General features: G+C 37.8%; 2 protein-coding genes across 5 annotated transcripts in view; one reads left to right on the top strand and one right to left on the bottom strand.

The window, feature by feature from the left end:
• Positions 1-12,805, bottom strand: part of LOC136422287 (rho GTPase-activating protein 39-like) — a 41,109-nt gene extending 28,304 nt beyond the window's left edge. For both annotated transcript variants that reach the window (XM_066409950.1, XM_066409951.1), the window contains exon 1: positions 12,479-12,805. In XM_066409950.1, coding sequence (XP_066266047.1) covers positions 12,479-12,654 — 176 coding nt within the window. In that variant the 5' untranslated portion in view covers positions 12,655-12,805. The remainder of the gene's footprint in view (positions 1-12,478) is intronic.
• A 592-nt stretch (positions 12,806-13,397) lies between these two features.
• The window catches only part of LOC136422078 (synaptotagmin-7-like), a 43,835-nt gene continuing 41,635 nt past the window's right edge, over positions 13,398-15,597 (top strand). The window contains exon 1 of one of the 3 annotated variants that reach the window (XM_066409711.1): positions 13,398-13,613. In XM_066409711.1, coding sequence (XP_066265808.1) covers positions 13,577-13,613 — 37 coding nt within the window. In that variant the 5' untranslated portion in view covers positions 13,398-13,576. The remainder of the gene's footprint in view (positions 13,614-15,597) is intronic. The other 2 variants (XM_066409713.1, XM_066409715.1) reach the window with 2 other exon arrangements.

Raw genomic sequence — 15,597 nt, 5'->3', positions numbered from 1 at the left:
GTTGTAGTGCTTGAGGCACCTTTCTGATCACAGGACCCCATTTTACGTCCCTTCCAAAAGACAAATGCAGCTCCAACCAGGACGCCCTTCCCCAGATTCAAACCGGGATCTCCCAGTTACCAACTAATTGGAACCAGTAGCTCAACTGTGTGGCTGCTACCAATTGAGCTACAGCGAAATCCTTATAATAAATAAGATGCTTTGTATCAAATTCATAGAAAGAAAAAACTACCAACAAATTTTCTGCTCGACTTGCTGTTTTCATTATCTCCAGCATCACTGGTTCCTTAGTAAACTTGAAATGACCCGGAGGAACTTGACCTTTGAACTATGCAGCTCTCTGTGCGTCTCCCCATGAAAGGGATTTGGTACCCTGGACACAGAGCACTTCCTTTGGATCTGTGTAACACTTACAAAGTATTTCCTGCTCAGCTGAAAGGTCACTAGTACATGTATGAATCACAAGGCACATGGACATCCTGAAAAAGGGGTAGAGATAAACTTATAGAGGGGGGAAGACTGCTATGAAGTTTGAATGCAAATACTGTAAGTTCAGTTATTTTTGCAAGGGTCTTTTTCACGGTAGGAAGAAAAAGGATGTGTTTCAGCGATTTAAAGTTGCGGTTGAACTAGTTATACATAGGAAATGCATGTTTGCAGTGTCGAATTTGTGGTGAAGTGGTCTTTGCGAAAACCGCAAAAATAAAACCACCACGAAAGTTTCAAGATTTACAGTAGAAAAGCTCAAAACATATGCAAATGTAGCTTATGATTTGCATAAACTGACTCTATGTTGCTACGTGTGAAAAGGAAAAAAATGTCGCTAAATGTGACAGCCAAATTCCATTTTGTAATCTTTCTTTGGCTGCATTGTACTTAAAAACATTTCATTAGGAACCCCTTTTTAAGAGTGGTACAATCCACAAGTGTCTGCCACATGTCACTCAGCACCACACAATATTGGACTTGTCCACTCTGACAGAGGCGAGGACAGGGTGACTGGTTGGATCAACATTGTGTGGTAACGTTGTGACAACAGTCTAGGGGTCATGCAAGGCCATGGCGCAAAGCACTCAAGTTCAAAGCCTCCGCCTTTATTGGCACAAGACACAAAATTGAAAGCCTCACAACTTCTTGCATCTTATATCTTATTTGGGGAAATTTTTCTGGAATATTGTAGAAACACATGTGCAATGTCAATTGATATAGTAGGGGCTGCTTCATTGGATAGTTTTAAACAAAGAGTTAGCTTTAGATGAATATGGAATGACGACAATTCAAGTAAAATATGAGATATCAAAACTAGAAGTCCTGCTGCAGTACCAAGGAAAACCGCAAGGGGGCCCAAAATCTAATTTTCATTTTGAAAACACCTACAAACTAACCAAATATCATAAAGATCCATCCACAACTTTTGAGTTATGTTGTTCACATGAGATATTACGCCATACATGCAGGCACACACACACACACAAACACACACATGCAAGAAGGGTAAAAACTATACCTCCATTTCTCATGGAGGTAACAACAGTTATCTAAAACCAAGGGCAGGCAGATCCTGGGAAGATCTCTACTTCACTTCTCTAGTTTCAGGATCAAAGGAAGAAGACTCCACTCTCCAAACACTCTCTTACAAAGACCTGCTTGTTAACTTCTGGAAAGGACTTCAACTGTTCTGACTCTTGGGGAATACGCACAGTGGGACAAGGCAGTAACAAATCCATAGTCCGGTTCTATCAGCAAAGTAGTCTCCAACAAAATTAGAATGAGAAAATATTTACATGATAATAAACATGGTTTGTGCATTAATTAAATATGCCCTGCATCAACTCTTAATAGAGTTCAATGTGGCAAATTTGCTGATTTGATTATAATTTGCTAGAATACAAATAACATATTGCCACACATAAGAGTGTCAATGAAAATATGCTTGATTAAAAAAGCTAATTAAGCATTATGTCCTAAATTACCTAAAGCCCAAAAGTACACTGTAAATTCATTCATTTTCGCAGGGACTTAATTTTGCGGTAGGACTGAAAGGAGATTTCTACTGTGTTTTATATTAGTGGTTGAAACAATTCTGTTGTATAGTAGTCAAGCAACGAAAAAACAAGTTCGCAGTGTCATAGTTTCGCAGTGGACAAGTCACAGCGAAAACTGCGAAAATAAAACCAAGAACATTTTTCAAAAGATTTACATTCAAAAGCTTGGAAAGGCTTTCTATTTCTGTTTTATGTGAAACAATGAATTAAACTTGGGATGCCCAATTAGTATGGGAGCCATTCCTTGTGGGCAGATTACTGAAGTGTCTCCATTGATTTCAAGTAATGTTCCTCCAAGTGTGAAATGTAACCAGATGAACCTTAACAGTCTCAGTTGGGCTTCATTCCTTCTCAAATCAATAAAGGAATGAAATCCATGTACCTAACTGCAAGCCTACATAATCTACAGGCTAAGAATAAGACTAAAGTTAGGGAATCTGAAAACCTTCTATTTTTGAGGTCATTAACAACTGTACTGAATAATTATAGATATTATTTTTCTTGATTAAAATGTCTTTCATCTTCTAATTAGTTCATCATTATCATCAACGGAAGAAAACAAAAATAGATTCAAAATCCAAACTATTGTACATTTCCCAAAAATATAACCATTACTACTAATAATAATTACATCTAAGAAGAAAATACGATAATGCAAAAAAATATATATATTGCCTTCACACACAAGTCCTTACCTTATTCACTTATTGGTGAAATGCACATGAACGTATGAACTTGTCCAGTCTGACTCACATTTAAACTAGGGCCTTGTTTCTATTCTTCTTTTGTAAAACAATTTAGGTACACATTTGATCGTTATATAAAGACATTCATTCATTCACTGTCAAAAAAATAGACCAAGCAAACATATATGTGTCTATTTCCTGTTAAATGCCATTGTCAAGTTTTTGTACGAAGTACTATTGGTCATTAATTTCCAAGAAATACAGTCCAACCCAACTTTAGTATGCATTGTTTTCCTGCCATTCTCGAACCACAGAACTTACACATATTATGTAACAATATGTCCCTTACAATAGATATATGCCAGTAGCCATAGTTCCTGTTGTGTCTATATTCTAATCAGCAACAAAAGAGGGGAATCCCTTCTGATCATGTTTCCAAAATAGCTCCAGGAAATGTCAGAACAGAAGTGGGAGAGAACTAAACTGTGTACTCCCTAACACACGTCAGAGGGGTTCCCTAAATAGCAACTAGCAACTGGGGTAAACATGTGAGTTTTGGAGACAAGTGACAAGTTGCACATGTGCCTTAGTCATGTATTAACATCAAGGAATAATAATGCTCATTTGGACCTTTTCCAATACAACTTGGCAAAGGGGATAGATACGTAGACTCTACCAGCCTCTGCGGGTCGCTGGGAAAATAGTAGAAATTGGCCAAATAGAGTCAACTGTATGAAGGGGGTCGGCTATGGAGATAGGGTCCAATATTGCAACCCTGGAGACTGTCTTATGTCGGTGCCTTCTTTGAATAAATCTTTAACTGTGGCTGCGAATGTTACCCTCCATGGCCAAATTCCCCCAGTTCTCCCTATAGCCGGCGCGGTTAGTCTGGTAGAGACTAATAGATACGTAGGACTCTACTCATACATATATCATATGTATAATAATAATCATAGGTTAATTCAGTTGTATCCACTTGACTGTTTGTATGTATAGATATAGTGGAAAGTTGTTGTACTTTTGTAGTATCAATAAATATTTCTCTGTATGATTCTCTATTTCCTAGTAGATGAATGGGTAGCAACTTGAAACATTTTCTGATAAAACTCTTTTTTATAACCATTTTTATCTTGAATCATTTTGCTTGTTTGATTATTCCAAATAGCAGTTACTCAAGCAACTTGGTATGATTTTGGTTTCCAATATTTTGGTTTCCAAAATCATATCTAGTTGCTTGAGTAGCTATTTTGGCATATCTTATTACCTGGATGTCTAACCTTCATCGATATTGTCTGATTACTGGTTAGATTATAGTGAAAAATATAATTGAATATAATAAAATGAATTATTCACTACAGCTTCTATCCTGCCTGGACATTCATTTATTCATCAAAATTATCAAGAATATCTAATATCAAGGGGTATATATTCATTTTTTTTATCCTTACGGCTTTTATTTTGTGACCCATCAGCACTGTTATACAAGTTACTGAATTTGTGAGGCCTGACTGCACCAAAACAATCCTCCCTTGTTATTCTTATCTAAGGAATCTACAAGCCTGACCCCCTAGTTCTTCTATCTCAGATCTTGTGTTTCTACTGATCTCTACTCCAAGTCTTCAAGAAATGTCAAGACGTCTTGACTAGGGGGATTCTTGTTGCTAAAATTAAGGCACTTCTGGCTGTGGTTTTCTCACCTGTCTGGTCTGACAGGTAAACTGTCGGATTGGAACACCTGTCCAACATGTCTGAGTACTGCTATAGAAATCTCATTTGAGTGCAGGGCTCGAAATACTGAGCACAAATGCACTTTTGTGCACCCAAAATTGGAGCTGTGCACCTGTATTTAAACTGAGGGTGCACCTAGATATTTGTGTAGGGTAACATACATTCATATACAGTACACTGTACCATAATTGAACACTAGTATGCAGCATATTCTTGATATTTACGTGTCAGAAAAAATAAGAAAACTTTTGTTGTAACTTATACTAAACTGCTTGTTTAGAATTTTTACATTAGCTATAGAATTTGGTATCATTCATTCAATGTAGTGCACCCATAATTTTTCTGTGCACCTACATTTTTAGGATACATGTATTTTAGGTGCTCCTATTCTCCAAAATGAATTCTCGATCCCTGGACTACAAACTGCTTTTATCCTATGCCAGTGCATGTAAGGTGCAGGTAGACATGCACAACTCCATTTTAGAGAAACCTGCATGTTAAGGTGGTATTTTATAAATTTTGGAAACAATACAGAATTCTTACATCACAAAAAAAAAATCTCTTTTTGTAACAAAAAGACACAGAAATACCAATGCCTAATGTGTTTGAAACCTAAACAACCCAAAAGCATTTAAAGTGTACACATTAAACACAGGGGATATCAAAACCAGAAATCAAGGCCAATATGATAAATATTGAATAGGTATAATCTATCCATTCATTTATTCATATAACAAAACCATACATATTTCTATGATCAAATATTCACATGTTGGAAATACCAAACACACAGACTGGTAAATACCCCCCCCCCCCCATCACAAACAGACAAGGTCACCAGATTGCTAAGCTAAGGTCACATCAAAAAGGGCTTATTCACTACACTTGGCTTACATACAGGCCCAGCCACTTTCAAATGACCTTACCAAATCCAAGCTAGGGTGTTTTGTTACACTCCAAGGGCTAAGCAGTACTCTGTGCTTTACTGGCATTTATACACATGGGAAATAATACCAAGTTTTGTAACCATACCCCCTCTACAAAGTTCTAGCGGCAGCATGACCTCAAAAGACCTTAATTTACATACGTTTTTTAAATCTAAAAACTTGCGTTCATGCATGCCAGGGCTGGAAAAACATTTTTGGGAAAGGGTGGACTTTTGCATAGAAAAAAATTGAGTGTGTGAAAGTAAAGTAAAACCTAGTAGTGACAGTTTCGATCTTTGAAAAATTGTGTTGAACCCAAATTCTAACAGCTAACATAAAAGTAAGACAACAAAGGTTTTATTATTTCATGTGCTACATACAAGTGTACAATAGCATTTTTATGTACATAACCCTAAACAAATATTTAGGTGCACCCAGAGTCAAACGTTAGGTGCACGGCTCCAATTTTGGATGCACAAAGTTCAGATGCTCCCAGTATTTCGAGCCCTGTATATTCTCGTTAACAGACTCAAAATCTGAAGCAACAGAGAGAGGAGATGGGTTGAGGAAACTGCTACCAATAATTCATGATTTTACATAAGCATGTACTTTTTTTTCCGGTTCAACTTCACAAGCAATTTCCTGTCAACAATAAAAATAGCATCCCCGACAAATGAATTGTAATGAACAACAAATTTGGAGGAGCTAATAATAATCCATCAAATTTCCTTTCCTTCTCAATTTAGAACAACATGACGTTTTTCCTGACTTTGTTTTATTGATTATTTATTATTTCATGAGAAGTTTGAATTGGCCTATAGGCCACTTTTCACTGAGGTCTTTGACTCCATTTTTAGTATGACAATTTTTCCAATGACTTTGAAAATAGACAACTACAACAAATCAAATTCTACTAATATTAATAAAGTAAAATTTGATTCTTAAACTCAATTTAGTACAGCAATCTTGCAAAGTTACTTTAAAAAAATCTATCAAAAAATACAAGCAAGTGTCATGTGTATCGTTGAATTTCTTCAACCTCAATGATCTGAACTAAAATCTAGGCATAACAAAAGCCCTCTTTTAATTCATTTGTTCCTACAACTCCACATACCATAGCATAAGCACATGCGCTCCACTTTTAAAAAGCAGTTGTTTTTGTTCCCCACCACGCTTTAGTTTCAATAGCTTGAGGGATTATGACAACAGTCCTTCTAGTAAAGAACCTGGCCAGGAATGTACAAGGAATGTTGCTTTGAAAATGGGTGATACAACATGGCTTCCAGGCCCTTAAATACTGCTCCATTTAGAGTTGAAGAGACAAGAGAAATTCAGAATATCCAACAAATATGAAAATGAAACCATGTCTAGATGATAATGGTTATTACTGAAATGAAAATCCTTTAGTAAATAGGGAGCACAAATCTATGCTTTCAAATGCAATGTGAAAGTTACAAAATGTAATTGTGCTATATAACTGCAAACAATAAAAACATAGCCCCTAGAAATTCTACTGCTAGTTTTCCGAAGCTAAAAAGACAAGTATCTTCTAAAAATACACACGTTTTGAGTATCTAACATGAGATTTGCAATTCGTTTTATAACACCAACTATGTACAAGTACAGTCAAACCTGCCCAAGGCGACCACCCGGCGGGCCGAGCAAAAACGGTCGCGATGGACAGGTGGTCGCCATGAAGAGGATTCCACTCACATGTTTCCAGGTCAAGGTTTTCAAATACAGTACGTCGATGGATGGAAAATTATGTAAATTTAGACAGCATGACCCCCACCAGGTTCAATTCTCCTTGACAGAAAGATCCTACAAAAATTACATTTTCAGTTATCGTTGTAATAATTGTATACCGCTACATCGTGTACAAATTTTCGTCATAATTTTTGCCTACAAAACAATGCCTCGATGATCTCGCAGCGCCTTCCCGCATTCACACGTTACATTAAGCTTAAATAGTACACACACACACACACACACACACACACACACACACACACACACACACACATCATCGAAGTTTTAAGGCCTAAGACAAATCCCTAGAAAACACCTGCTGGCCGCAGCCTTTTTTGGGGCGCCGACCGTTGGATAACATGGATAAAAGGGTCAAAAAGTTTTCGATCTGACAACTAAAGATGAAACAGAACGGTGTGACTTCGTCGCGCCGCGCCGCCAAGCCCTGTGCGACCGCATAGAAAGGTATGAGTCAGTGCAGCAGAACGCAGAGCGTCCAATAAAGGTTTGTGAGATTCATGGAAATAAGAAGGAAATAAGAATATTAATTTTCATCAATAACTAGAGTATTCGTAAATGTTCATACACTAAAGCATTGTGTTTTAGAAAGGTCAGCGGCACGCCAAATCCGGGTCGCGCCAAATCCAAGATGGCGTCGGGACCAAGGAACAATATTTCTCGCCCGATGTTTTGCCCGCCGTGAAGTCATTTTTCGGCGGAATTTAGTAAGACACAGACACATTTTTGTTGAAAATACAAGAAATAGATAATAATTTCTGTGATATCTGACTTTTTGACGCCATGCACTACGTATTCGTTTTGAAAATTGAGTTTAAACCGAACTGAGTTTGCGGTAAACTATAAGATTACGATAGGCATCACAAACATTTTTGTCTTTACAATTTCTTTATGTAGGGGAAACGTTTATTAAAACACTTCATGGAGGAATCGATGCTATAACATTGCTATTCCATATATTTTTGTCCTTATTTTTGTCCTTCAAAGTCTTGAAAACATTTCCGTGAAATCCGACAGCGAAATGATCCGATGTCACCACACGCTTGAAAATTAGGCGGCCGCCATGGGCAGGGATTGTGCTCTTTGTGGTCCCAATTCGGGGCGGTCGCGGTCGCGTTGGACAGGTGGTCGCCTTGGGCAGGCAGCTTAATGCTTGTGCGTATGGGGAAAATTTTCGGGACCGAGAAAAAGTGGTCGCCATGGCCAGGTGGTCGCGTTGAAAAGGTGGTCGCCTAGGCAGGTTTGACTGTATATAAAATCCAAAATTACAAAAAAAACAAGAAGACCATCTTCAGTAAAGACCTCTTGTTTTGGTACTGTCTACCGTACCTGTTGCTGCTCCCACAGTCACAAACCATTGCTTCCTTCAAAACTTCCGATCTAGACACTTACCGGTAAACGAATGCCCTTGGTTCAGGCTGTCATACAACAAACAGTTATAGCCTGGAGCAAGATACTAACTGTAGCCATTCTGCCCCCCTCCCCATTAAACAAACTTTGAGAATAGAAAAATCACTGGCTCCACAGTTTTAGATCATGTACATGTAAAATCAAGTCAGCCCTGATTTTTCTTCCATTTGGCAAAGGTACGCATATTAATTTCAACTTCAGACTATTCAAACATGATATTTTGATTTAATGGGGTATATCTGTTTGTTATTTCCACTTGACTGTTTTTCCCACACTACTAGTAAGTAACCAAGTGTGGTCATCCAGACAATTCAAGAATATGGAACTCTGTATGATATAAAGTTATCAAATCTGTAGAATCCATGCCTATAAATTTCAGTCCTCAAATGTGAGCAATATCAATACACACCTGTTGAATATGGATTCATAAATATACGTTTAAACATTCTGTCCGTCAGTTCACTCAGTTGAATAAAAATATGGGCAGATCAACATCAGAAAATAACAAAACAAACTACAGTACATCATCTATATAACAAGTAAGGCTTAGAGTTTTTTCTTCTAGGAATTCTATGCACCCTTTGCGGAAATTCTTGGAACTCATACATACCAATGGTTGAATGTCTACCTGCAAAACTAGATCAACAATCACACGTGCGAACGTTTAACAACCCTAGAGATATATCATCTTTTATACATGAAATCAACATGGCAGAAAATTTCACGATGTGCACAAGTCTTCGGAAACAAATGACAATAAAGCACGCTCCAGCCACAACACCATTCAATACTGTACTGTAAGTTCATTTACTTTTGCAGTGGTTTTATTTCACGGTAGGAGGAAAAAGAAGGTTTTCGAGGTGCTTTTAAATTCGCCGTTGAAAAAATTCTTTTGTACAGTGGTAGTACATTGGAAATGGACATTTGTGTTGTCTTGCAGTTTGAGAGGTCACCGAGAAAACTGCAAAAATAACACCATCGTAAATATTTCAAACTTTACAGTATACACTAGTCTTACATAAAACATATTTTAGAAACATTACGTGAGGATGAAAGAAATTTTACGAACTCATAAATATCTTCATAGCTATAGAGAGGCACTTGACTTCATAACCATTCCATGCATAGACACCGATATATCACATAAAACATTTTGTGACTAAAGGTGCTTTATCTGATATTTCTCACTGATTTTAGAATCAAATCATGACACAGACATGCACGTTTTTCCAGATCTGAAGTTATTGTACAAACATGAGCAAAGAATGTCAATAAACGAAGAAATGCTAGTAACACATTTAGAATTATACACTATATGAACATAAAAACTAATTACATGTATTGGATTTTTATATTACAAAGTTTGCTAAAAGGCCATTAAAACATAACTGGTTTCATTGTAGATAAAGGGTTTGTAACTTTCTACTGTCAAATAGTTTAAAACTCAACAAAATTTCTTTGCAAAGCACCTATTTCTTTTCTATAACAAAAACAGTCATTTTCCTGTAATTATGGAGATATCTATTTATTACTCTTTAGTGTGGTCCCTTCAGGTAAAGCCATACCACCAGACTTTGATACATAGATGTGACCGTGTGAATACTCCTGCTGCCACCAGTATGTCAATAGCCTAACAGGTTTCATTCTAACACCTGCTAATGTTATACATTAATCTGCTACTAATGCATGCCACGCATGGCTTCTGTGTCAATAACAAGGAGCTGATACTTCATTTTCATTAGCAATCTAATCCTACGGGAGAGTCTAGTAAATCTACATGTTTCAATTTAACACCTGCTAATGTTATACATATATCTGCTACTCCAACTCATGTATTTTGTGTCCACATACTGTAAATGCATTTAAATTCATGTGGTTTTAATTTCGCGGTAGGGAGAAAAAGAAGTTTTTGCGGTGGTTTTAAGTTCACGTTTGAGACAATAGTAGACAAGAGGGTATACAGGAGGGGAAAAGTTTGCAGTGGTTTTAAGTGTGCGGCGAAGAGCTTACCGCGAAAATCGTGAATATATAACCACTGCGAACGTTTCTGCATTTACAGTTAAACAGTTGGTCTGTATTTCTTTCTCATTCATGATTTAACCCTATAAGAGTCAAGTAAATGTACATGTGTATTGGAGACAAGGTCTGATTATTGTACAGACAAGTCTAAGGGTTAACACAATAAAACAGAATTTCCAATGATACAAGCAAATTGAATATCAAAAAAACTGCTTTCTTATCATAATATTACCTAGAAATCTATTAACTCCATTTTTCTTGCAAATTTGAAGGACAAATTTGAGCCAAAATTTCTGGGATACCAAAAAAAGGATAGCAAATACAAATCTTGTAAGGTCAATTTGGACATTTTAAAGCTAGAAGAACTCTGAAATATTGGTGAACACACAAAAACATCATACTTCTGTCTAATAAATATGTTATGTGTCTAACATTCAACAAATAAAGGTAAATTTCCACTTTAAATAGAATTACCGGTAATCTTCTTCGAGCTTTATATTCTTTTCCTTTTGTCAAAACAAGTCCCGGTACATATCTGCAAACAGATAACAAGTTTTGCCTTAAAGTTGAGGTCACTTATACATTAGTTAAATATTTACATGTCTTGTACTAATTGAAATATTAACAATAGTCCTTGCAAAACTGTGTAATCAATTGTTAACTTATGACATGTTTTTCCTTTTGCCACATTGGTAAAGACCCACCTGTTCCATAAATCATTAACTTACTTATTTGGGCCAGCTGGTTACCTTACCAAACTGTGCTTGTATTTAGGGAAAGTGTCCATTTACAGACAATTCCCCAGTGACTATGGTAGAAATTAGAGCCATTGAGAGAAATGTTCCAGTTTTCCATGGCCCTTTTGTAGCCCATTGTCATGGTAATGCCACAGACGGGGTTGTAAAAGAGCATTGTTAATTGTTTGTTCTGGTGATTAAATGCAAATGAGGGTGGGTGTGGCACGATTGACCGAAGCGAGGATCACATTTAACAAGCAAATGCTCTTTTTCATCACTAAACGTAAAAAAAGGACTAGAAATACTAAAAACTAACAAAAATCGAGCAGTTCTTTTGTAGAAAACATCAAAATGACTGATGAAAAACATACACAGTAGCAGACCACAACATATGGAAGATGTCAAGGGCTTTGGATTAATGTATTTTACAGGTGCGTTTTAAAAAGGGGTCTAATTTCAAACCACGGAGCAAATGACGGACTAGAGAAGAGGGAGATGTTGAAAACCTGTCTTCAGGAATGATAATCACATCCTTAACCCGAGTGATAAGATAAAACTGGGGCATCTGTGTGTGCGGCCCACCGTGTCTACTGGCGGCTTGCACGGCCCCATGACTCATACACAAACACACAAACTTCGCACAGAAAATCCACACAAAAAAACGCTGTCTGACACACTTGGCACAACGACTGCTACACGGAATGAACTCTCTACAAAGGTCGTGGGAGGAAAATATGGGAGGGAATGCCGTAGGGAGTTGTCCGACACTTTTTATGGACAGTCACTCGGTGACCTCGATGGTCTCAACGTATCATGTACATAACACCAACACTTCCTTTCGCTAAGGTTACGTAGACGACAAAAACAATCGTCATTTCTACCTGTAAAAGAACTGAGGGGAAAGATCTGCGTGTGACTAGAGCTAGGTGTTGGGTACAAGAGGGGGTAGAGCGTTGAAGAGAGGAGTTTATGTGTTCAGAATGGTGACCCTTGGCACTTGGGTCTAACTAGACGCGTTTGAGCGAGACACGTATCACCAAAACACCCGCACCAAATCTAGACGGGGACATTCCTCTCATAAAAGGGTCTGCGTCTGAGGGACGTACAGTTGGCTACGACTAGGTTAAGAGGAGAATAGAACGGTTTGTTGTGATATTTACCTTGAGGTGTTGTTGTCGAAGAGTTCCCACCACTGGTTGTCGTGCGCCTTTTTGACGGCGACTCCTACGGGCAGGTCCCAAACACACTCCCCGGTTACCAGGTTGGCAAACATAATCTCGCGCGACTTGGGCTCGATGATCTCGACCCAGTCGGCCCTCTCGCCCGCTAGCGACATCCTGGGGAGAAATCCGGGGCGCACGAGTCGCGCCGACGTGAGAAAATTGTCGGAAAGTTGTGAAGATTTTTTTCGCGACTGGACTCCAAAAACTTTGGCTAACAGTTGGTCGCCATTTTGTTTGCCAACTTTACTGCGCCTGCGCACTGACCTGCTCTACATGTCCAGTGACCCCTCCCCTGGGACGGTCCAAAAATCCCCAGGGGGGAACAGCATCATATATCATTTTCACAAATCAATAACAATCAAATCGATCAAAACTTAATTATTCCCACTTCATTATTAGAAGGGAATGTCGGATTGGTGGTCGATGAAAAAGTGAAAATTAATCATAAACGTAATTACTGATTTAAAATGACTGGTTTATTGAATGATATCACACTTTGGAAATCAAAACATTTTGTAACCTGGAAAGAGCAAAAAAAGTGTTCTGACGCATCAAGACATCTAACAATATGACATGAAAATTTTTCTGGCTTCAAGAAATAAAACCTTTGAATATTGATCAACTAGAATAATTAAAGATTGGATCAGAATTGATGGAAAAATTATTCTTTATAAAGAGTTAATTTTAATCATTTGTTTTTTTTCAATCTATTTCATCAATTTTATTGATAGAAAAAAAATCGCATTAATAAACAGTCTTATGGCAACTTTTCAACCGTGAAACACGCATAAAGCCCTGACACCCCCTTTTCTTCCCGTGGACCGTCCCAAAATTCCTAGAAGCCGGTGGGGCGTGGTCGCTCCGATGACTCAAAAGCGCCGCCTTAATTTTCCTTCAACACAAGTTCTGTGCAGTTTGCCCGGCGGCGAGCATGTGATCTAGTAGCCGAGCTGTGAGTCTTCATAAGTCCATACCTGGCCGGCCGTTCAGCTTCGGAGGATCTTGCTGCGTGAAGACGTCCGTAAAGAAGGAAACATGCGGGCGGACGACGTGCAACAAGTGGCCGAAAACAGTAAGTCGAGCTTCCGCCTTGTTCTTTACGGGAAATCTGTTGTTGAAATCCGCCGCCGCGAAACTCCTGTATGGACTTAGCACCATCGTCTTAAGTCTTTGCGTTGGCGTTCCTTCTTCCAAGAACAAGAGAGCGATTTCTGCTCAAATAGTGGCAGGCCGATGTGATATTTTACACGTACATTTGGGAAATGCTTTGACATTTTACAGTATTTCCGTGCAATATCGCGTGCAGATTTGTGATGTACCGTAGAACGCCTTAAAGTTCGCGGATGCCTGGGTGTCAGGGAGCGAAGAAAGAAAACGTGGGTGGCGGTACTAAGTGTAGTCATCAGTCAAGATCGGTTGTCACTTCTGTCTGCACTTTGCCTCTGTTTTTCTCACATAATGATTAATTATTCAAAAAGTAATGATTTTGAATTCACCATAAATGATTTATTGTTCAGAGGTAATGACTTTGAATTTTATTTCCACCATAGAGAATTTATAATGATTATAGAAAAGAAAATTCTGCGTATTCCTTATTATGGTTTGAGAAAATCAATGGTGAGTTTTTAGGTATAAACATGTTTTTAAGGCCAGAGGAAAAGTTTTAGATATCTAGAAAGTTAAACATCTTTTCAATTAGTAACTTTTGACGTACTGACTAGAAAGGGAAATGGTGTTAAGAAATCAACTCTAATCATCTACAAAAAGTGTTTGAAATTTACAACTCTTGCTATACAATTAAGGGTAGTTGCTGGATATATTTAGGTTGTGTTTATCATTCTATCTAGGTTCCTACTGTATAGTTTACATACACACGATAGCTTGCAAGATGGTTGCCAAGTTTTTATTGAACTTTGGTCCAGTGTAGCACCAAACTGGTTCTGCCCAAGAAAGCAAAGGTCAGGTTTGGACAAGTTATGGCTAAGGTCCTTCCAAATAATGTCCAAAACTTATCATTCCTGTCTTTGCCTAAGAAGATAGATGTCCATAAGATATACTATCATAATAGTTTTAATAATCCGGGATACGAGTAAAGCATACATTTTGAGTCCGAGATTCAGACATATAAGTAGATTACAGTTGGAGAGCAACGGTTGGAGCAGACTAAAACTAAACAAGGCTAAATCTCAGCTACTTGATTGTACTTTTATGGTGTTTGCTCTGTCAAAAGCTCATTTAAACCCTGCAGTATATACTTGTAGCTACTACAGAGTCCATAGAGCAGTCTTAAAGTGTCTAACAAAGAAAAATACAAGGGATTTAGGGACAGACCAACAATGTCTGGGTGAAAAAAAGGTTGGAAAACCATCCTGAAAATTGGCTAAGAGTTGTAGCAATGTGTAGGAAAACAAGAAATAAAAGTAGAGTTAATAAAATTTAAAAAAAGAATGTGCCCAATCTGTTACATTGATTCTCTTTTGTTTTAGCTCTTTCTAATCTAATAAATCTGTATTTTATGAAGAAAAAATGTTTGTATACAGGCATTAGTTAGATCAAAGGCTGCTATCATCACCATCTTCTATAATGTTAATGATTATGTGACCTAACCCATAATTTTCCCAGTACCAATTATGCATACTGTTACAGACTGAACAGTTGTTTTTCTTTCAGTTTAGGGATCTGGTCTATATCAAGCTTAGCACTTTTTACAATGATTGGAAAAGATGGTGTGTTCCAAGAAGCCTCTAGAATGTATCCTGAATTACAGAACAAGAAAAAATTTGTTTAAAATTTTGGAATCGTACATTTCTACATGGGACATTGATGGAGGGAAGTATCTGCTTAGATATTTAGTGCAGACAGGACTTTGTTGGAGACTACAAGTCCCCCCTCCCCCCATTTCAGAAGAAGTACTGGCTATTTTTAAACCTTCATTTCAAGCATTAGCCCCACCCTCTCCCAGCTTTTGTATAGTCTGTGTTATGTTGTCCCACCTGCACAGGTGAATGGATGGAAAGCCTTATTTATTTATTCTTTCCCCCATCGTCATGGTAACG

The sequence above is a fragment of the Branchiostoma lanceolatum genome, chromosome 16 (assembly GCF_035083965.1).
Source record: "Branchiostoma lanceolatum isolate klBraLanc5 chromosome 16, klBraLanc5.hap2, whole genome shotgun sequence".
Classification (NCBI taxonomy): Eukaryota; Metazoa; Chordata; class Leptocardii; order Amphioxiformes; family Branchiostomatidae; genus Branchiostoma; species Branchiostoma lanceolatum.
This window is presented reverse-complemented; position numbering and strand designations above follow the sequence as displayed.